The 23,494-nt window shown below is 41.7% G+C and overlaps 2 protein-coding genes and 1 long non-coding RNA gene across 6 annotated transcripts; all 3 read left to right on the top strand.

Annotated features, from left to right (window-relative positions):
- Nucleotides 1-466: 466 nt before the first annotated feature.
- On the top strand, nucleotides 467-5,484 carry prpf18 (PRP18 pre-mRNA processing factor 18 homolog (yeast)). 2 transcript variants are annotated; one of them, XM_054776363.1, is made up of 11 exons: nucleotides 467-637; nucleotides 960-1,037; nucleotides 1,226-1,252; nucleotides 2,127-2,228; nucleotides 2,528-2,641; nucleotides 2,759-2,905; nucleotides 3,753-3,821; nucleotides 3,904-4,044; nucleotides 4,312-4,383; nucleotides 4,474-4,629; nucleotides 4,709-5,484. In XM_054776363.1, the coding sequence occupies exons 1-11, from the start codon at nucleotides 572-574 to the stop codon at nucleotides 4,787-4,789; spliced, it is 1,053 nt and encodes a 350-aa protein (XP_054632338.1). In that variant the 5' UTR covers nucleotides 467-571; the 3' UTR covers nucleotides 4,790-5,484. The 2 variants fall into 2 exon arrangements, with proteins under 2 accessions (XP_054632338.1, XP_054632339.1); XM_054776364.1 differs by lacking the exon at nucleotides 1,226-1,252.
- Nucleotides 5,485-6,007: 523 nt separating this feature from the next.
- Nucleotides 6,008-8,164, top strand: LOC129181919 (uncharacterized). The gene is made up of 4 exons (XR_008570525.1): nucleotides 6,008-6,359; nucleotides 6,446-6,480; nucleotides 7,417-7,447; nucleotides 7,559-8,164. It is a non-coding gene; the product is annotated as an uncharacterized LOC129181919 (long non-coding RNA).
- Nucleotides 8,165-8,304: 140 nt separating this feature from the next.
- On the top strand, nucleotides 8,305-22,982 carry si:dkey-234i14.6 (uncharacterized). Of its 3 annotated transcripts, XM_054777692.1 has the most exons (5): nucleotides 8,305-10,443; nucleotides 13,649-13,825; nucleotides 15,705-15,914; nucleotides 22,134-22,347; nucleotides 22,466-22,982. In XM_054777692.1, the coding sequence occupies exons 1-5, from the start codon at nucleotides 9,964-9,966 to the stop codon at nucleotides 22,648-22,650; spliced, it is 1,266 nt and encodes a 421-aa protein (XP_054633667.1). In that variant the 5' UTR covers nucleotides 8,305-9,963; the 3' UTR covers nucleotides 22,651-22,982. The 3 variants fall into 3 exon arrangements, with proteins under 3 accessions (XP_054633667.1, XP_054633668.1, XP_054633666.1); XM_054777693.1 differs by having other exon boundaries at nucleotides 22,224-22,982; XM_054777691.1 differs by having other exon boundaries at nucleotides 22,134-22,982.
- Nucleotides 22,983-23,494: the final 512 nt, after the last annotated feature.

Here is a 23,494-nt window from a genome sequence, read left to right as displayed (position 1 = left end):
AATGAATGATTTGATATTTAACCTGATTTTCTATTATATTCGTATTTTGACACCCTGGTCGTGTCAGCGATTGAATGATTTTATGTTTAACACTCGCCGCTTTCCCTTTTACGGCCCCGCATGGTATCAAACCCAAATATTGTACTGTGCTTTTTAACAAAACGGAACAGGCGTCAAACTGGATTCTGTTATTTGTAATAAAAATAAATATACTACAATTTAAAGATTGTGTGTTTATTGAACTTTAAACCACATATTGTTTCAGTTTTACTGGTGATATTGTATATTAAATTATGGATGGTTACAATGGTGTATTCCTGTTGTCAAATCAAATTCAAGGGAGGACAAAACAGCATTTCTTGTTTATTTGTGTAATTGTGCTCCAGTCTTACACATTTATTTTGAAGTATTCACCATTGTAACACGACTCTTAATACTGAAAATCCACTAACCTCCGCTTTTACATCCGGGTGAAGCAGCGCTAGTGTTCTGTGTCGTGAACACTAACACGGTTACTAGAATGTTTTTCTTATTTGAATGCCCGGTTATTGTTTGATATTATATACTTAAAATGGATATAATTAAAGCTGAGATCGCCAGGAAGAGGAAACTCCTCGAAGAAAAGCAGCTTGTTGACGTAAGTGTGTCATCTTTGAGGAGTTTTGGTTTGCTATTAGCTTTTAGTGTTTGCTAGCATGGTCTTTTTAGCGCTAGCTAGCGCTTCGTCTTTTTTCTACCTGTGAAAACAAACCTTTTTGCCACTTCAACAGCATTTTTATTTAAAATATTTCCGTATTGGGTAGCGGAAGTTAATGCATCCTGTAGCGTAGTAGGTACAGTATCAACAAGAACACAACGGCCATAACATTAGGTACACCGTTAGTACGGTAACTATCATTTCTATCTACAGGCACAGTGATTCTTTACACGCTCACAATGGGCCCCTTTTTTGTTTCTAGGACTCCAAAAAGTACTTCAAAAGATGCGATCTCGCACGCAAGGAGCAAGAGGACTACTTCCGAAGATGTGGCTATAAGGTTGGTTGCTTTATTTTGTCTTTAACACGCAAAAACACATCTCACTTGTTCAATGTTATGTCGCCTTTGCCATTCAGCCACGCTTGGGGAAGGCGACAAGTTCAGGCCTTAAGTCAGTCGTGCATTAGTGTTGTTTGTATTTGTCTTCACTGTGCTGTTTCTCCTCAACCTGCCGCCTGCATCTGTAGGTTCAAAGAGAGCCTCCTGACAGTCAGGTATGGGCTTGCAACAGTGAAAGTAACCGACAGGATTGCATGAATTCAAAAGTGATTTTCTGTTTTAATATAGCCAGTGTCCGAGTGCTTCTACTTCCTTGGCACCTTTTTTCACCTGCGACAGATAGTTGCAGCTACCGATAGTGTAAGAATATTGGCTGCTCCTGGTACCCCACCATTGTCGGCGTGTATACTTTTAGTACTCAGCCAGAGACACAATGCTGACATTATCGATGGACTTGTTTCATGGCACAGCGTCTTAAAAAAAGGTAAAAAGGAACAGAAGTCACAAAACCAAATAAGGACACATCCCCCGTTTGCTTTTCAGCATGGGTACTGAATTGAAATGGGATATATTTGTGTTATAACACTAATTTTGACTGCAGCTTTTATTTTGTGCTTTTGCTCCCTGTTTTGGTTTCTGCAAAGCCTATGATGTCACACTTTGCAAACACACTGATATGTACCTGAAGGGTCATTTGAAAGGCTTTTTGTTGCATTAGATTGTGTTCCTTAATTGTGATAATGATAGGCTAAAAAATCAGTGATGCATGTGTTTATAAAAGCATGAGGAGGTACTTTGTTTTGTAAAAAGGCTAAACTTGGCAGTGCAGACGCTATTAAAGGTTGTATTATTAAGGACTTTGTGTCTATTGATGAGTGCTTTTTTTCTTTTTTTTTTACTGGGAGTTACAGGTAAGATATGCATGGGAATCTGTGCTGTTTGTCATGTCATAGTGAAAAACAGCCTCTTCAATTCTGAGGTCACATTTTAAATTATCTTAATTGAATGAAAGCATTTTCTAACCAGTGCATTAGTCATACAATCTCGCTATTGCTGTACCAACTTGAGTCTTTCCCTTTTTTCCTGAAGATTGACAAAAAGGAGGAGGATGAAGCAGCCACCTCAGCTAATCCAGTGCTGGAGCTGGAACTGTCAGAAGAGAAGCTGCCGATGACACTGTCACGACAGGAGGTCAGGGGTTGCTAATTCAAGTGAAAGTATAAGAGAGAAGTCGTCTACAAAGTTTTTGCAAAGAATTACATTGGACACTTTTCAATATGTACGCTGTTAAGTTACTTTAATAAAATACAAATTAAATGTAATATCTCATTCATCATTTTAGTAAGACAAAGGTACGGCAAAGTTCCCACAGGTTTAACAACAAGAATAGTTAAATCACTATGCAGGATCCCAGTGTCAAGTTGTAAAATCATTTGTGAGTTGGTTCAAATATCAATGGTGAACAAACGTCTGTTGTCTTTTTTTATTAGGTAATCCGGCGACTTAGAGAACGAGGGGAGCCAATCCGACTGTTTGGAGAGTCCGACTATGACGCCTTCCAACGACTGCGGAAGATTGAGATTCTGACTCCAGAAGTAAACAAGGTGGGCGTTAGGACACTTTGCAGTGGCACAGAGCATAGTCTTCCAATTTAGTGGTTTTAAAAACACGTTAACCCCTTTGATACTCTTATACTGTATTTTCCGCTTCCTGTGTCTTAGGGTTTGAGGAATGACCTGAAGGCTGCCATGGACAAGATTGACCAGCAGTACTTGAATGAAATTGTTGGCGGGACAGAGCCTGGAGAGGTTGACACACAACATGACCTCAAAGTGCATGAAGAGAACACCACAATAGAAGAACTCGAGGTACTGCACATTGTAATTCAACACCATCGGGTTTTCCCAGAGATAACCGAGAAAACAGTTGAGCAATGTTACCAGTTGTGGAAAAACAGGGAAACTAGGGGGCTATCAACACAGAAACGTTTTCAGGTCAAAATGCCAAAGTGTTTTATTGTTTTAGCCTTTCATCCACACAGAAACGGCGTTCTGGGTGCCCTGAATTCGTATTTTTTTAAAAAACGGCTTGCCGAATGGGAAAATTTGAAAACGCCGGCTTGTCGGTTCTGTGTAGACAAGCAACCCGCTTCTTTCTGAAAACGATGACATCATCGCGTGACCGGAAGTGAGCTTTGACGACAACATAACACAATATATGAATATTTCAGCTGGCATGACTCACCCCAGTCGATATTCTCCTGATATTTTGTTGTCTCAAACCTCCAAAATGACTCGCAGAAGTAATTCCACTTCGTTGTCAGTCTAGACGAGCCTTGGAAAGCAGAGGACGACGGACTTATGCATGTGTTCTTTCCTCTTCTATTGTTTGGTGTCCAGTGGTTCTGTCTGTGTGTCTGTTCACAACGCCACACATAGGTGAGCCTTATGTATTGCATCATTTTCACCCAGTGATCCATTCCTGTCTGGATGCAACTATTTACTAACCCGACACAGTGTCGACGCACATTTTTTTTTAATCCGTCAAAAAATAAAAATAAAAAAAAAATCCCAGGAACATTTCCGTGTGGATGGTTCAAAGACCTCTTCAGCAAAATGGTAACCCTGACAATCATAACACTTAACCAAGCAAAGCAACAAGCGTAAATCAACCACACTCACATATTTTTTGATGCATCTTTTGTTGTCCATGCAGGCTCTTGGCAAAACCCTAGGCAGAGGAGATGATGATGGAGACCAAGATGTCATCGACAAGTTCCTCAGTGTGAGCGTTCTTAGCGTTGTGTCATTAATTACAGCTCGGGCTCTCTGTCGGTGCTCTCACAGCCGTTTTTGTTTGATTCCAGTTCCTTCTTGGAGTGTGGGCTAAAGATCTGAACAGTCGTGAGGACCACGTGAAGCGCAGCGTTCAAGGAAAGTTGGCCAGTGCCACTCACTCTCAGACCGAGTCTTACCTCAGACCTCTCTTCAGGAAGCTCAGGAAGAAGGTAACTAAACAGCCCATCCAGTTATTGTGCCTGAAATATAAAAGTTTTGCACAATAAGATGAAGAATGAAGTAGCAACTGTAATGATGCCAGAGCATGGCAATAACCATCCAAATGAGTTCCCATCCACTAAGGGGTGTATAGGCATGTTATCAGTGGATTGCTATGATGTGTTGTAACATCCACTATTGATCGATATTATCCAAGAGTCATCAGTTCATTTCGACACATGCCATCCTTTGAAACTGTGTTGTGTCCTGTTTTCCAGAATTTACCGGCTGACATCAAAGAATCAATCACTGACATCATCAAATTTATGCTGGAGAGGGAATATGTCAAGGTCTGTTTTTTTGTTGATGTCATCTTATTCATTATTAGACACCCAACTCCACATTGTCTGAAATATGTTGGACTTGTTTTCTTTGTCAAGGCAAATGATGCGTACCTACAGATGGCTATTGGAAACGCCCCCTGGCCCATTGGTGTGACTATGGTGGGTATCCATGCCCGTACAGGGAGAGAGAAGATCTTCTCCAAGCACGTGGCCCACGTCCTCAATGATGAAACACAGAGAAAGTATATTCAGGTGAGACAAATGAATGGTGTCACATTACATAGATGTCATTGACCACTTGTGATGACACATTTTCTTTCTTCTTCCCTAGGGACTAAAGAGGCTGATGACCATCTGCCAAAAGCACTTCACCACGGATCCATCCAAGTGTGTCGAGTACAATGCTCTCTAATGTGAAGCTTCAACAAAGTCCACTGCATATGAAACATTGTGGATTGCCAACCTACTACATGATGTAATACTTGTTGGAGAAATTACTCTTGGGTTGGATTTAGTGACGTTCATCTTGCATCTTCAGACTCGTCAAGCCCTTGACGCTCATTATACTGCGCCTTAGCAGATGCTTTTGTCATGTCTTTTCTGTATTCATTAATAGCCAGCAGGGTGTTATCTTTTAATGGGCAGATGATTTTTCATTCAGGAAACAAACCTAAGATCTCTAACTCAAATGATGTATTGACATGATGTGGTCTAGTGGAAGATTCTGTAGTGTAAGTTTTATTACACCTGTTAACCACCGCAGAGTCAAGTGTGTGTATGGTTTGTAATTTTCATCTTTAAAAAGGAGAATTTAGTAGGAAATTGAGTAAAAGTTAAACAGTAATAGTTGGACTGTTCTTTTCCTGCAACTTAAGCGTCATCGTGCCTAGCTGCAACAGTTTCATGTGGAAACAAAATGAATCCGGAAGTAAACACAATCACAAAATTGTGAAACAAAAATGCTAAATTTTGCTGTAATTGACAAGCAGTTTTAATTTTAAAATTACACATTTTTTTGTACAATACCTTACTAAATTCTCATAAAAATCAGGCTATGTATATCATGTATTTTTTTTCCTTACAAAAATAAATGTGTACTTTTTAAAATGTGTAATTTTTGCTGCTGTCTTTATACTTATGTCTTTATCCACCAACAAAACTATCTCCTCTGCAAATGTACTAAAAGATTCTTCAGTTTATCATTTTGTCACTGTGAGGAAAAAGAATATAGTGTGTGTGTGTTCCACTGAATGATAATCCCAAGCATCAGTGACGCAATACATCATGCGTTATTCCTGATTACAGATGGAAACCTTCCAGGACTTTGCTGAGATGCTATCATCCAGCGTCACACACACTCTCACTTCATTACACAGGGTGTGTAACCATGGCAATCCTGTGTCCTCATGTTCTGAGTTGTCTTGTCGGCTGCGTGAACACACGTCATCGCATCTCTGGCCTTTCTGCTGTGTGTGCGCGTCATTCCGATTCCAGCAGGCTCAGCTGGACAAGCTGACAGGCTAAATAACCAGTGTCGGATTTTCACCCTGACGTCCAAGCTCCAGCTAAGACGATTTATCCTAACAGCAGGAATGTTGAAATGTTTGTACTCAGGCGGGGGGCGGTGAGATCATCATGTTTGTTCAGCCATGGTGGCATTTATCTGCCCCTGAGTTGAGTTAAGCTAAATATTTTGGCTGTTGTCCAGCGAGGTCACTTGCCTCACAGAACCATGTGATGTGTGCAAAGCATTTCAACTGGGGCAACGGTGGCGCACACACAATGGACTACATTGTGTGTTATCATGCTTCACCTGGCCTCAGACCTGTTGCATGATGTCTTGCGTGCTAACTTGCGTGCTAACAGCATGTGTTTTAGTCGTAAAGCCTGGAGGATGACAAGTGGCATGCAGATACAGATGTTAAGATGACCTTCTCACTTTGGAGAGGGACAAACTGCAGCCAAAGGCAGCAGATCTACTGGTGGGAACTCTTGTTGGAAATGTCAACATTGTTCAATATATGTTTCTTCAACTTTGATAGGATGATCTTTTTTTCCCCTCTCATAGATCCGATGTTATACAAGGGATACGTGCCTGGTGGGGTACGTAGTGGTTGTCTGTATTTGTCTTTTCTTCTATTTGTGGTAACTGCTTGCTTTTTTACAAAATTAGCTCTTTAAAAAAATAAAAAAAAAACTTGCATGGTGGGATACTGTAGATTGTGTTTTTACAATGATAGGGTATTGCAAAAAAGAAGCCTGAGATTGCCACAACTGTGCGCTTTGACACAGCAACATAGAATCCCGCCGTCGGATAATAAAATGTGCAAATGTGGGATTATTTAAAGGATTATGTTGGTTGGAGGTGTCCAAACTTTTCTCACAGGGGGTCAGTGGAGTGGAGTCAGTGGAGGACCCTTTCTTTGCTATTCTACTTGCATGCTAAAATCGACGTGTTGCAGTTCAAAATATGCTATGCACTTAACTATAAAGTTTGGACACTCCTAATGTGGGACATACCATCATTTTTACAGGTGGTATCATCCACATATGTACAGTTGGGAATATAACATAGTATGCTTTTCTAAACACCATGGAAACAGTGAGGCCTTTGTATTTTCTGTGATGATGTTATGAGGGGGCCGCACGGTGGTCTCGTGGTTAGCACATTGGCCAATACAGGAACAGCCTGGAGATCGGGAAGACCTGGGTTCGATTCTCCCTTGGGCATTCCTGTGTGGAGTTTGCATGTTCTCCCCGTGTACGTGTGGGTTTTCTCCGGGTACTCCGGCTTCCTCCCACATTCCCAAAAACATGCAGGTGAGGTTAATTGGAGACTCTAAATTGTCCATAGGTATGAATGTGAGTGTGAATGGTTTTTTGTCTATATGTGCCCTGCGATTGGCTGGCGACCAGTCCAGGGTGTACCCCGCCTGTCGCCTGTGGTCAGCTGGGATAGGCTCCAGCATACCCCCGCAACCCTAATGAGGATGAAGCGGTTTTTAAAGCACTGTTTTCTCCTCTCTTTTGTTTACACAGATAGGATTTGACCAGAAAAGAACATGCAAGGGTGGGTGTCTATTCAAACCAACCCTCTGATGTGTCAGCACAATCACAGTCACAGTTAAGGACCACGCTTGTTTCCAGGATACCACTTTTCTTGTGTTTTTTTTCCCTGCAGAATTCTTCATCTGTAATTATCCGCCACGCAGTTGTTTATAGGGGCTCAGCTGTAATTGGAGAGCTCAGCTTTTCATCCGGACCGACTGGGCTGTGGCGTTGCCAGGCACCTGGAAACCAGTTAAGACGCACACTGAGTCACACCACTACGCTTTTCCATCTCCATTTCTATCATCACACATTCTGTCTGGTGTTTTACCTGTTGATTTTTCCAAATTTGTCGACAAATTTTGACATTTTATTTCAAACTCCAGATGAAGCCTGATTGGCTATTTGCTACAAAAGAATGAGATATTATAGTCCATTTCTGTCCTTCAAAATCTCTTAAATGACTGGGATGTGTGATGGCATTGAACGTCACCCAGAAGATTTATCTGATAAATGCACCATCTCAGTTCACAAGTCACGGCGCTGCATCATCATTGTGTCTGTTCCTGCCACTCTACATGTTATTATGATCAATCCTAGAACAGCAGTCGCAGCACCTTTCCATTTAAATTGAACCATCATCAGGGTGAAGATTCTGTTCAGTGTGGTCTCGCGGTAAACGTGTGCTATGGGAAGAAAAATCAATAGAAACTGTTATTAATATATAATCATACATCAAGGCAGCTGACATGGAAATGCAGCAGGTCTTTTATAGAGCTTGCTGCCATCCAAACTATGGGGGTAGAACTTTGGGGGGGGGGCGCCTGTGATGAATTTGTCAGAAAAAGGCAACACAGCAGGGGGGGCCATGTTTTGACAAATTTTCACCCTTTTGTGTGCTACGCTTACGAGTAAGAGTCAAACACAAACTAATACGAACAGGTGCATCTCAAGAAATTAGAATATCTTTGAAAAGTTCATTCATTTAAGTAGCTCAATTCCAAAAGTGAAAACTCTTATATTCTAGATTCACGCCACACAGTGAAATATTTCAAGAATGAATGAATGAAAACGAGTTCTGTTCCTGTAACACGTTCTAAGTCTAATTTAAGTCGGAACTCATACCTAAATTCACACGTCGCTCTCACATAAAATACAGTAATAAAAACACTAAATAAAAAAAATTCTATGAAACACTACGCTGCTTAGTTATTACTGTCTCTTTTATAGGAGCAGATCCTGAAACATATTCAAGGATACTGTAGCGACCTGGCAGTTATGTGTAGGTGTTAGAGACTTTTGCGATTTCCTCCTGTCTGTGAACGTGACAGACTGAGCCATGACTGTGTGGGTGGGTGCGAAAGGACGGCTGCATTCAAAGAGGCCAGTTGAGTTTGCTGATGTTGTTTTGGTGTGGTTACGGCCAACAGGAGCCTGTTTTATTTTTGCAATAAAGAAATTATTGATCGATCACGCCCTCGTCATCCTTACAACGTCCGAGCAGACATTACGAACGATCTTTATCCTTATTGATGGTTGCGAGAGTCGAGGGTTGAGAGTTCTCAAGCAAGTCTTGAGTTGACGCGTCAAAATGAAGTATTTAACGCCATAAACCTACACCTGTATGATGTTTTTGACTCAAAGCTGCACTGGTGTCAAGAACTGGGGGGAAATTTAAATATGCAATCTAAAATATACTGATTGTAGCACTTTATTTTTTTAGTAGACAGTCATGGAAAAATGATTACACCACTCTTGTTTCTTCACCTTCTTGTTCATTTTAATGCCTGATACAATTAAAGGTACCTTTGTTTGGACAAATATAACAATGACAACAAAAATAGTTCATAAGAGTTAAAGGTTTTTCAGTACAATGCTATATATATTCATGTAAGAATGTAAGTGATTTGGGTTATTATCAAGAAAACCATGGAAGTTGCTAGGAAATTGCACTTAAATTAAACTGTTATGCGCTATATTTGTTATCATCATTATATTTGTCCAAACAAATGTACCTTTAGTTGTACCAGGCATTACAATGGATCAAGAAACTGACAAAACAAGGGTGATCTAATAATTTTTTCCATGACTGTATGATGTACATACACTTAAACCAGTGCGTTAGGAGGAAGGAAAGGGAGAACATACTTTAATTTTGTATGTTTGTCTGCATAACGCAACAAAAATTGGAGTATCCACAGTGGAATACATGGTGGTGGTCTACTACAATGGATTTGTATTATTTACAGTATTAATTCTTGCGCTATACTGTGTAAACATGATACAATTACATCTGTAAATGTTGTAGTTAGTTGCTGACCTGTCCTCCAGGCTGGACATGTTTTGGACATATGGACTTGGTGAAGTTTGAGGCTTTGAGAAGGAAGATTGTAGAGAAACGGAGACAGGACGAGAGAGAGAGAGGGGGAGTGGGAGGGAGGGAGGGAGGACGCACGTGGCACGTCGCATATGGTCAGTGTTGATCCTCTCCCCTCTCCAGTCATTCCTGGTTCTCCTCCATGATTACCTCCTCCCGTCATGGACGCCTTGCAGTCGCAACCTGTAGGCGCCATCGGGGAGGAGGCGCAGGACATGTATCGCACCCTGGCCTTCGACACGGCTCTCAGCACCCTGCTTGCCGTGGCCGTGTACGTGGCGCTCAAAGTCGGTCTGGACGGTATCCGCCAGTGGCGCGCCCGGATCTCGGTGCTCATCGTGGGCTCGGGACCCGTGGGTCTGACCGCCGCGTTGGTCGCTGTCCGCTCGGGCAAGGTGCTGAAGCTGACCGTACTGGACGAGCGCTACCGGAGCGCGCTGCTGTGCCGGCCCCAGCAGATCGCTCTGGACCCACGCAGCGTCAAGTTCCTGCTGGGACTCGGCGTGGACTTTGACAACATGGAGGGTTGCTGGCACAACGAGCACTTCTTCACTCGGATAGGCGTGTTCCAGGAGTACCTGCTCAGCATCCTGGAGCAGAAGAAGCAGAAAGTGGACGTCAAGGTGCAGCTCGGCACTAAGGTAGGCACTTTGGACAGTGGACATACTTATAAAAGTATTTTTTATGCACCACTCTCATACATACTGATAGATGGACAAAAGTATTGGGACAGGTCATTATTTATGTGGAGTTACGCTCCCTCCAAATTCCGCTAAACGTAGTTCATCCCGAAAGGCTGGGATAAAAAACCTCAAACTGTTCCCTCAAAGTTTGAACCATTTAATAAACATCAACGATTCTAACTTGTTTGATTTATGGAAGTATCTCAATGATTTTGTCCATGCACAATTTCCAAGAAAAACATGTCAGGCTTGAATATAATACATCGAAAACTTTCTACTAATTCTAGAATTTTCCATCCATCCATCCATCCATCCATCCATCCATCCATCCATCCATTTTCTATGCCGCTTCTCCTCATTAGGGTCACGGGGGTATGCTGGAGCCTATCCCAGCTGACTTCAGGCGACAGGAGGGGTACACCCTGGACTGGTCGCCAGCCAATCGCAGGGCACATATAGACAAACAACCATTCACACTCACATTCATACCTATGGACAATTTAGAGTCGCCAATTAACCTCACAAGCCGGAGTACCCGGAGAAAACCCACGCGCACACAGGGAGAACAAGCAAACTCCACACAGAAATGCCCAAGGGAGAATCGAACCCTGGTCTTCCCGATCTCCAGGCTGTTCCTGTGTTGGCCAACATGCCCAATACTAGAATTTTGAAAAAAAAAATTTGACCCCCTGTCCACACATTAGTTTGAGCAAAACGTACGTACGTTATTGTGTATTGTGTAAAATTATGACAGGAACAACATCAAATTAAAAGCACTAAATGAATACAGACCCATCATCCACCAGTACGAGCCTGGAGATTGTTTTTCAGAGAGGTGCACCGCACAAATATGCACATTAGCACTCAATAAGGTCATCAAATCTTAGCTTTATGCATTCCCACACAGTATCAGCATTTGGGACCAAATATGAGGTGAAAAAAACAGTAGAGTAGTCTGTCTGTGCAGCATGGGAGAACGTTAGATGCGTTCAAGGGCTGTCGAACAAAGTGGGACAATTTGCTGTGCACATTAAACATGCAAAAACTGGGGGATTTCTAACTGTATATTATTTTTTGAATAAAACAATGCTCCATATTTCCAAAATTGATATTCATTAACATACAATTTGATGTATTGGATTTGGTAGTTGGAGACCCCTGCCTTACAGCATGCTCAGGGATATCTGTACCGTTTTATACATTTGAAAATACGGGAAAAAGGCCACTTTTATAGAATTGGCTTTTTTATTTTAGAATGTAAGATTAATATCTACATCAACATATGTTACCGTTGAATCATATCAAATCAAATTGTATCGTTTCTACACTATATTGAATCGCATCAAATCGAGTTGTTAAAATATACCGTTTTCGAATAGTTTCTTGCACGGTGGCCTAGTGGTTAGCATGTTAGCCACACAGTCAGGAGATCGGGAAGATCTGGGTTTGAATCTCCGTTGGGCATCTCTGTGTGGAGTTTGCATGTTCTCCCCGTGCGTGTGTGGGTTTTCTCCGGGTACTCCGGTTTCCTCCCACATTCCAAAAACATGCATGTTAGGTTAATTGGAGACTCTAAATTGTCCATAGGTATGAATGTGAGTGTGAATGGTTGTTTGTCTATATGTGCCCTGCGGTTGGCTGGCGACCAGTCCAGAGTGTACCCCGCCTCTCGCCCGAAGTCAGCCGGGATAGGCTCCAGCATACCCACGACCCTCGTGAGGATAAGCGGCATAGAAGATGGATGGATGGATGAATCGTTTCTTTGCCCATGTAGCTAGATGCGTATCAAATCATTTACCACAAAGAGAGTTACATTCCTACTTATTATTGGTAAAAACTTCTTTCTATCTGTGATTAATTATGAGTTAACTATGGACAAAATGCGGTTAATCACGGTTAAATATTTTAATTGCTTGACAATCTACTACATATAATTTCTAGTATGTTACACTCTTCTGCACTCTGTGTGTATGCTACCGGCCCTGCCTCCACCCATTGAGACAAAGAAACAGTATTACTGACAAAAGGGCTCACTCTGTTCATGCCGTTGTTTTATGGAACAAGCACAGCAAGGTGCTGAAACCAATGCATAGACTGAACTCTCTTCCTGCCTGTTTGGAGCGGGGAGACGAGGAAAACAGACACGAATGCACATGGCAATGTATTGAGGCTGGCAAAGTTATCGAGTTCATTTTCATTTATTGTTTGATTCATTAATCTATGATCAGAAACCTGTCGGTATCAGATCTTGTGACACAAGATCTTGTGACACCCCTACCTACCAAGTACTTGTAAAAGCACCCTTGTGGTATTTAAGTTTTCATAGACTTTCCTACTAAATTCCTGAGAAAACACAGCAAAATGTTAGTACTCAGTAAATTATTGAAAAAAGCACGTTGACCATTAATGGCTTAATCACTTAAATGTAACATTTCATGTTAAAGTTAGCAGGGCTTTTCTGCACCCAGTATGGTGGGAATGACACCATGGGAACACCTCCCTCCCTTGCTGTCTTGGCACAAAGAACTAACCACTGAAGAGGGGCGTGCATACAGTATATGCAGAGTGTGACCAAAGAGTGATTAAATGTTCACTGAATATTTGTGTCATGGCTGCTGACCAGAGACTCTTCGCCTGATTAAACAGTGTCAAAACAAAGCTTACCCTCTAAACCTGCATATGAACTTGTTGCTCCTCCACATTGTCATTCCGCTGTGTGCCACAATGACTTTGAAAGGTCGACTTCCATCAAACTTCTGTTCTATTATCACCTCGTGTCCCATTTCCTTTTGATGAGACTGGAGATTGCGTTCAGTGACGATGTGTTTTTGTCCTCTCTGCCCTCTCCTCGCCTGTCAGTGTGTCTTTTAACGTGTCTGCTCTCCTGGACTGAGAGCCATTAGAAGCAGAGGAAGGCCCTTTCATCCTCCCTTTCAGCCTGTCAGTGCTTCTTCTGCGCCCTTTGTCCCTCGCTGTTTCCGTTTCTGTGCAATCTCATGCTATACAGTATTACTGAAGGCAAAGTCTTATGATGTAGCCTTGATGATACATCTCTGTGTTGACATGTTGAGTGTAGCCTTTTGAGACTGCTTTAAAGCCTGCATGGTTCCCCATTCAAGTGCTATTTAAAAAAAATTGCACATTTCCACCATTTTATTTTTAGTTCACCGAGGAGTACCTCCGCCGGATGCCTCATGGCGAGTGGCCACGCGTGATCGTAGTGGCCGACGGCTCGTGTGGCGACTCTTGCACAGTGCTGGGTCTCAGCTCCGATTACACCGCGGAGTCCTGCCACGCCTACGGAGCCAACGCCAGCATCGAGAGGTTGGACCAGAGACAGGTGCAATAAACACACGCAAACAGGATATTGCAGGATATTAGAGTGGTCATAAAGCTGTAATTTGAGCAAAGAGTGAAAAAGAGACAAGCTGAGGAATATAAACAACCCTGTCTGCTTTCATCAAAAACAATTCAAACTATATTATTATATTTCTCAGCCAAGACAATATGTATATACTGCGTGTATCCACCAGGAGCTGTAATATTACTGTGTCAGAGGTCACGTAGGATATGATTACATGAATAATACTCTGTTTTGGTTTCATTATAGGTAACTACAACTTCCATGCACAAACATTAGGTTTGAATTGTTGCATATATGCAGTATATGTATATAAACAGTGTTTATACAGTATATATGTATTTGTGTGCATATACATACTGTATGTTCCTCCTCCCGCCACCATAGAAGCTGCCTAATACAGTAATTGTGCACACCCAATAAAGGATGTTGATCTCCACACCCTCCCTCAGTACACCCATGCACATCACCTGGTATGCTTACACCCAATAGGCATTCAAGTTTATTCAGCTTGGGGTTGGAAAATATGCATAAAAATGAGAATTTGGTCCAAATACTGACTTACATAATAATTGTGCACACGGTGTATGTGGACTCTCCTACTATTTGAAGCCATCATAACTATTCACGTCACGGTCTCCACAGAGGTCGTGCATGTGTCCGCCTCTTGTTTTGTCCCCCTTTGCCTCCTCCCCCCACCATAGGCTGCTTCCTGTTCTGATTGAATTTGCCTCTCAGGATATGACCCGCTCGGCCCCCCGCTCACTGTCCTTCCCATCATCCCCTCCCACTCTGTTCCCTCGTTGTCCACTAAATGTTGTTTGATCCCACTTGTGCTGCTTTGTGTCACTGAAAGGGGAACGGATCAATTGTGGCTTGAGGGAAGATGGAATGCAATGCTGGACCGGAGGGGTGAATACAAATAGAGCTACTTTTCATGTCCCCTCAAATGACTAAAGCTATCAGGGATGGCCAGTTAACTGATGTGGTGTACTTTATCACCACATAGAGCCCTTGCATGTCAGTGACTTCATCCGCACATTTATTTTCCAAATGAAGTCATGAATGACATAAATCATATTACTGACACATTTCATTATACAGTGGAACCTTGAAGCTCCAATCTTGAAACAAATTTTACAATAGAAAGCAAAGTAAAGTGTAATAATCTGTTCCAGAGTTAAACTGTGGTCATTTTACACTTCTTTTGACTCAATGCAATGTTTTAAGTAACATTTTAACATTCCTAATTGTCATACAAGTGTATAAATCCATTAACCACTCTATATTAAGAATTAAATTGTTCACCAACTACACTGCAGATTTTAAGTCATGTTTCGAGTTGTGTCATCTACAAAAATATTCAGATGACATGGCCATAGTGGGGCGTGTTGAGGAGTACAGAGCACTGGTGGATGACTGTGAAGTGATATCGGGACGTACATCTACAGCTGAATGTGGAGAAAACAAAAGGGATGGTAATCAATTTCAGCTGTAAGAAGGCTGTGTCCCTGTCAGCCTCCATCGCTGGTGGGGATGTGTAGCAGGTATCAATCATCCTATACGCTCCTCTGTGCTATCTAGCACTGCAGACACCATGGCATTCTACAAAAATACAGTTAAACTCCACATTTTGGATTGACCTTTAATTGCGGCCATTCTAAGGCACACCTGTGCACTAATCATGCTGTGTGCTTATTGTTAATGTACTGAGCAGCCAGGACATTTCTGGTTCTATGGTCATCATCTTGGTATCCTTCTGTGGCATCATCACTAAAACAAAAAGGAAAAACCTGCAAGTTTTTGTTTTTTCCAAATTGCTACACTGTCTTTATTTTCCCTCTCTCTTTGCTGTCAGGTACCCACACCTGAGATCCGCGCCCACAACCTCTACTTTGACCTGTCAGCCTACGGTGTGGAAGCCCTGAGGGAGCACCGGAACACCACAACCAAATCGGGCTTCCACTTGAAGATCTACGGTACCTTCAGGAACCGCTACATGGCCCTTGTGTGCCCTGCATCAGACACCAAGATGGTCCGCTTCCTCAGGCACACTGCCAACTCCTCTGTGAGTATCCTGTCTCACTTTTTACAACTTAAAAAAAACTAAAATTAAGGTAAGTTAAATACTGTATCACACCTAACTTTGAATTGAAAATTAAAAAAAACATTACACACTTTAACAAATGTGATAAATTAATGAAATGGAGCAATGTGTCCGAGTGACCATTATACATGTGGTATGTTATGATACAGTATGTTTTAGCAATGCTGACTATAACAACTACATACAGTACCAGTCAAAAGTAGCTGTCATGTACCAGTTTGGAGACACTTTCCCATTCAATAGGACGCGAAAGTGTCTCCAAACTTATGACTGGTAATGTATATAATTATTTCTCATTTCCTCGATTAGAAAAGAACACACACAAAGGCTTTAGTAGAAAGCGTTTAGTACGACCTCCTCTTTGCACAACACAATTGTGTTGCATAGGTGTAGCAGGAATTCATCACTTTTCACTCAGCAGATGGACTTTGCCTGTTGCGTCCATTAGTGTGTGTGCTTGCTTGTGCATTGTTGTGTGTGTGAGTGAATGTTCAAGTCTGTGGATGCACTTGCCTGAGCCTGCAATAGCAAGAAAGCAGAAAGTACTGCATGTTTGTGTGTTTGTTTTAAGAAGTCTGCTTTTATCAAGCGAGACTCCTTTTACATGATGAGTGTGTGTGTGCGTGTGTGTGTATGCGTGTGCGTGCATGTGTGTACACAGCCATAGATTACACACACACACACACACAGGTATGAGGAAAGGCTGTAGAGTTTGTTGCTGCGTGGGCGCCCATTCACATTCACATGAACCGTTACTTGGTAACAGATGGCTGCGCAAGTATGCGTCTTGAGAAGAAAGTGTCTCTGAAACAGGAGGAAAAAGCGAGGCTTGCTTGTCAGTTAAATCGCCGAAGGAAAAAAATGTTTGTATTCAGGACTGTAACCCAGTGGCCTTGCAGCTGAAACATAACCATTCATCAAGCAAAAGCGAACCTAAACTCAATATTTGGCCAGGGTATTTAGTAGAGGTGTCACGAGACACCCAAGCCACGAGTCGTGATGATGCACGGGATTGGGTACACAAAATCGAGATGAGAAAAGACTTCAACATTAATTTTAAGAAAAGTACAATGAAAAAATATGACTGGACAAACAAACTTTTTTATTTAACTGAGTCACAAAACAATGCAGGTGCATTTTTAAAAGTTTATTGTCAACATTTTTAAGACCACATAAACCACTGTTATGATAAATATATGATAATAGATATGTTATGATATACTGTATAATAATAATAATAATTAGCGCCCTGTTTTTTCTCTATCTAAGTTCTTTGATAGTTATAATTTCATTATTAAAAAAAAACGGCATATACATATAAATACATTATACATACAAAGGCAAATCTTTGTGTTTTTATTAGTTATTAGAATCAACATTTTAGCTTTTTCTAGTTCCATGATGTCTTTTTGCTCTATTTTTCCACTTTGGCTGGGTTTTTGTTTATTTTATTTCTGCAATGACCCACGTAAAAACAGATGGCCCGTTGCCACACTTTGGACACCCATTCATGTTTCGCTTGGAAGGCGTGGTGCAGCAAGGCAACGGAGGATTGTGTCCAAAACCTACCTTATTGGCTCTGTTGGTCAAGGGCTGGGTTGCTTTGTGGAGGGGCTTTTACAGCCTTCAGATGTGCATTGCACGGCGTTACGGAGATGGAGCTCACTCCTGCCTTTGTTGAGGGCTTGTATTTAATTACTGAATAAATGCATGACGCAAGAAACACTTATATGTGCACCCTTACTCGCTAAAGATCGCTAAATTGTGAACACGGATCTCTTCTACAGTATATATGAGGTGTGTTATGAAACCGAACTGTTGATCACTGGTACGTGAAAGTTGGCGATTAGCCAAATGATTAAGGGTAGAGACAAGTCTGAACATCTACATGGGTCGATCTGACAAGTCTTAAGTAAAATTGCTTGGACATCAACAAGTACCAAGCAGATGTTCAACTCTGATGGAAAAACAGCCACACCTCACTTGCTGACCCTGTGAACACCAAGGTAGGTTGGATTGCAAGGTGTGCATAAAGCACTTAATGTACTCTTCCAATAATGCCTTTCACACTCCCACTTCCATATTACTGTATTATCATTCATAGTAGCCATGCCATAGTTCACAGTCTTGGTTGGCTTCTGGCTGCTCTGTTCTCACGATACAGCTTTTCTCCAAACGAGAAATATAATCACGTTTAATTCCTGAAACAAAACCACAAATTAAGGGCAGTGACGCAACACATGGGCCTAATAATTCATAATTAAACAGTTGTATTGTATGTTAAAGGTACCATACTATACATCCATCCGTCTTCTATACCGTTTATCCTCACTAGGGGGAGCTGACTTTGCCAGCTGACTTCGGGCGAGAGGCGGGGTACACCCTGGACTGGTTGCCAGCCAATCGCAGGGCACATATAGACAAACAACTATTCACACTCACATTCATACCTTTGGACAATTTAGAATCACCAATTAACCTAACATGTGGGAGGAACCCGGAGAACCAGGAGAAAACCCACGCACGCACGGGAAGAACATGCAAACTCCACACAGAGCTGCCCAATGGCGATTCGAACCGAGATCTCCCCGATCTGACTGTGTGGCCAACATGCTAACCACTAGGCCACCGTGCGGCCCCCATATAAATTTTCAAAAAATCTAGCTTCACGCTGTTTTGTGTGTCTTTAGCTTTAATGCTAACGAGCTGTGCTTGTCCACACCTGTCTCAGACAGTGTGTGTCTCCAAGAAGCGCTATTGTGCACTTTATCCACTTTTTACATAGACACTGTAATTCCGCACTTGTCCAACGTGATTGCTGGGTTTCAACCACGTGACCTGGGGCAGTTTGTGTCACTTCCGATGGGGCGAGCATAAGCTACGGCCACATACACACTCATTATTTTAGTGCAATATTTTGGAGAACAAAGAGAATAATGGTGCGTGACGTTGAAATTGTTTGCTCCAATTGTGTTGAGTGTACATGCATAAAGGCATAAATGAAGGCATAAAATAGTTGAAAATAAGATGATCGAAAAGCAGTGAAAGCTTATCTTCAGCATCAGACATAATGAAAATAATGCTTCTAACATGTCTATTTGCGTTTTTACACCAAATCAATATATTTTTGTATGTGTTCTTCATCGTTTCGCTGCACTGTTTGGCAAAGTCTGAGCTCCATATCCGATTTTCAGACGGATTTCACGTACTATTTACGTGCTTAGTTTTCAATTATTGTGCTTGTTGTTGCTCACTGTAAACTGAAGCGTATCCATACTCTGCTCCATTCTACGAGAGCGACAGGGTTAGCAAACGCTGAGAAAGGTGGCTTCTCTGTGTTTTTTGGTTCTTTCCTGAACTTTTCCACATGCAAGAACGGTGCATGTATGGGGCATTTTGCTCTGATTTTTCATGACTTCTAGTTCCAGCGAAGCACAGTGAGAGCCATTATCAAAAAATGGCAAAAACATGGAAGAGTGGTGAACCTTTCCGGGAGTGGCCGGCCAACCAAAATTACACCAAGAGCTCAGCGATGACTCATCTAAGAGGTCACAAAAGACCCCACAACAACATCCAAAGAACTGCAGGCCTCACTTGCCTCAGTTAAGGTCAGTGTTTGTGACTCCACCATAAGAAAGACACTGGGCAAAAACTGCCTGCATGGCAGAGTTCCAAGACGAAAACCACTCCTGAACAAAAAGAACATTAAGGCTCATCTCAATTTTGTCATAAAACATCTTGATGATCCCCAAGACCTTTGGGAAAATACTCTGGGGTCTGACGAGACAAAAGTTGCACTTCTTGGAAGGTATGTGTCCCATTACATCTGGCGTAAAAGTAACGCCGCATGTCAGAAAAAGAACATCATACCAACAGTAAAATATGGTGGTGGTAGTGTGATGGTCTGAGGTTGTTTTGCTGCTTCAGGACCTGGAAGACTTGCTGGGATAAATGGAACCATGAATTCTGCTTTCTGGCAAAACATCCTGAAAGAGAATGTCCAGCCATGTGTTGGTGACCTCAAGCTGAAAGTAACTTAGGTTCTGCAGCAGGACAATGGGCCTCATTCACGAACATCTTCTTAAAAGTCTTCTTAAGAAGTGTACTTAAGAAGGCGTGGGTTGGAAACTGCGCCACATTCACGACACGTTCTTAAGTAGGGATAATCGTTCGCACCGGTGTTCTTAGGTTGATGAATGCCAACTGTGATGCCTGTGCATGTAAGGCCTAATTTGCATAGGTCACCGCCTATTATTTCCTATAAGGTAAAAAATGTGCCGTGCGCAACAGGCAGCTGGAGGCGGAGATGGCAACGCGCAAGGGCAAGACTGAGGAGCAGCTGGACAACAAACGAAAGAAAAACTTCAATTCTACAGAAATAGAGGTGCTTTTACAAGGAGTGAGCGAACACAAGACCATCTTATTTTCAAGTGTATCCACCGGTCATCAGGCCATCCAAAAAGAGTCGGCATTGAGCACCATTGCAGGAAACATAAATGCCGTTTCCACGGAGAAACGCGCCACCGCAGAGGTTAAAAAGAAGTGGTTTGACTTAAAATAAACTAAAAAAAAAGATTAGACTGCACCGGAGGGATCTGGAGGAAACGGGAGATGGGCCATCAATCAGAAACCAAACCATTTTGGAAACTCTAGAAAATATTTACACAATCATGATGGAAAAATAAAGTCAAAATACATAGTTTGTGTGTGACAATTTATTTTTTCTGTGGTTACATTTGATTAGACGCTGCCTAATTAATACAGCAGCCCCGTGCTCTGGCTCAAGACGTGGCTGGGGCGCATGTCGTTATCTGGGGGTGTTACGTTCACAATAGACACACCACGTTTCATTGCGATGTTATTCTGATGATCCTGAACACCTGCAAAAACAGAGAGGGAAGCCTGAAGCCTGAAGCGGGACATCAAATATTCGTGGCTTTCAGCAAATAAATCTACATGGTCCCTATACATTCTCTCTCTGCGCAGCGTACGTCCAGCCAGCTACTTTTTTTTTGATGAATTGGGATTTGAATATATATTTATCCATGGAGTATATTTTAGTTGTTTTGATGATAAATAATTGTTGGGATATTTTATTTGCACTACATTTTTTGGGATCAGGTTGCAAAATCCATCATGAGGGCGATTGCGCATTGAAAGTGCAAGCTTTGCTTGTGCGTAAGAGTCCTCCTGAGCGTTCGTGGAATTTCTTCTTAGATCTAAGAACTGTGAGTTGAGAACACGTTTCGTGAATGCCAAAAATCTTCATAAGAAGGCTTTAAGAACACATTTGTGCGTAAGAACGTTTCGTGAATGAGGCCCAATGATCCAAAACACACCAGCAAGTCCACCTCTGAACGGCTGAAGAAAAATAAAATGAAGACTTTGGAGTATCCTAGTCAAAGTCCTGACCTGAATCCTATTGAGATGCTGTGGCATGACCTTAAAAAGGCGCTTCATGCTGGAAAACCCTCCAATCTGGCTGAATTACAACAATTCTGCAAAGACGGGTGGGCCAAAAATCCTCCACAGCGCTGAAAGAGACTCACTTTACCGCAAACGCTTGATTGCAGTTGTTGCTGCTGAGGGTGGCCCAACCAGTTATTAGGTTTAGGGGGCAATCACTTTTTCACACAGGGGCATGTAGCTTTGGATGTTTTTCTCCCTTAGTAATAAAAAGTTTCATTTAAAAACTGCATTTTGTGTTCACTTGTGTTGTCATTGACTAATATTTAAATTTGTTTGATGACCTGAAAAATTTAAGTCTGACAAACATGCAAAAAAATAAGAAACCAAGAAGGGGGCAAACATGTTTTCACACCACTGTATGTGTGCTACGGTGCTAACATTACACTTACATTGTAACAACATCATGCTAGGTTAGCCTATTCGCTGAACCAAACGAAATGATCAAACTTACAGATTCCACGTCTGTAGCTGACTGACAGTTAGTTGGCAGAGTTCTTGGCTTTATTTTATGATGTGTAGCAAAGCCTGTGGTCAGAGGCAGGATCATATCCGTGAAGAAACGTTTTTGGTGCTAATAAACAGGCTCTGAGGACACATATAACTTTACTAGAACATTATTAAAAAGTAGGTTTTGCAAAATAGGGGGCCTTCAATACATTGTCGTGAGAATGTGACATTGCACACACGAGCGTCTTATCTGTCACCGACCAGGTCATGAAGAATATTTTCCATCAGTCCTTCAACGCCTACAAGACGGATATTGAACCCAGACTCAATGACGTGACGCTCTACCACATGCAGTGCAGCCGCCGCCTCTTCGAGATCCAGCTGTCGCACAGACACGTCACCGCCGCTTACATCGAGGGGGACAATGTCGCCGTCACGGTGGAAGGGGAGGCAGCCCGCGTCCTCAACTATGACACAGGTGGTGTCCCATTTAAAATGCTTTTGGCAGAGACTAATAATAAGACAGGAAGAATTCTATTTTGGTACATCGCTGTCGTATTGGATGTCTTGCCAGTGAGAATCTTCTATCCCGCCAGGCTGTGGGGTGAATCTTGGCCTGCGAGGTCTCGAGTCCATGGGGACGTTCATCTACCGCACAGCCACCGCCGCTGACCAGAACGACATTCTAGAAGCGCTCTCAGCTAAGATGCTGCACTCGAGAAAAGTGGCCGAGACCTTCAAACAGTCAGGCCTGAGTGAGTCAATGTATGCCTCAGGGTGACACAGGTGGATCAGGTAGACACAGTGCCCCCTAGTGGTCATGGAAAGAGAAGGTAATGATGCTGAAATGACTTGCGAGTGGATTCATGGCGACTAGGTGACAACAACAACTGAGAACATACAGTGTGTGGAAAATATGCCAAAATAGACATTAAAGACACACATCTGCCTTTTCACATGTAAACCATAATACTGTATATAGATCTGACTATGGTTTTCTGATGTCTTTGCTTTCTGTGCTTTTCCTTTTTCTTATGTAAGAATGATGCAAGTACAACTGCATTAAAAAAAACACCAAGGATTATATTCTTTAAAAAAAAGAAAAGAGTTTGAGTCTTAATAATCCTGTTTGATGTGGCTAAAGATGATGTCATATCATGTAACGAAATCATTTAAGTCAGGAACAAACGTGAACAAATGCCAACGTTTGCTTAATCTGCATTAAAATATTCCTAAATGGTTTATAATAATAATAATATAATAATGATATTATTAACAATACATCATATTTACGCTTTTCTAGGTACTCAAAGATGCATGAAATATTTTTAATAATATGAGAAAACAAAAACAATGGGAAAAAATGATAATTTCATATATATATAATAATAAAAAATAAAGAATGTCTTTAAAACAATTAAAATATAGGGTCCTGTTTCTCTGTCTTTTTCTCAACTCTCAACAGCCCCTACTGTACTGTAGTTAATTTGTAATTGCTGCCATCTAGTGGTGCACAGGACTAGTACAACATATTCAACTAAGAATTTTATTAATTTCACTAAAATAAATATCAAATATCAATTTGTTTTAAGAATATTACAATTAGAATCAAAATTCAATCAAAA

The sequence above is a fragment of the Dunckerocampus dactyliophorus genome, chromosome 5 (genome assembly GCF_027744805.1).
Source record: "Dunckerocampus dactyliophorus isolate RoL2022-P2 chromosome 5, RoL_Ddac_1.1, whole genome shotgun sequence".
NCBI lineage: Eukaryota > Metazoa > Chordata > Actinopteri > Syngnathiformes > Syngnathidae > Dunckerocampus > Dunckerocampus dactyliophorus.
This window is presented reverse-complemented; position numbering and strand designations above follow the sequence as displayed.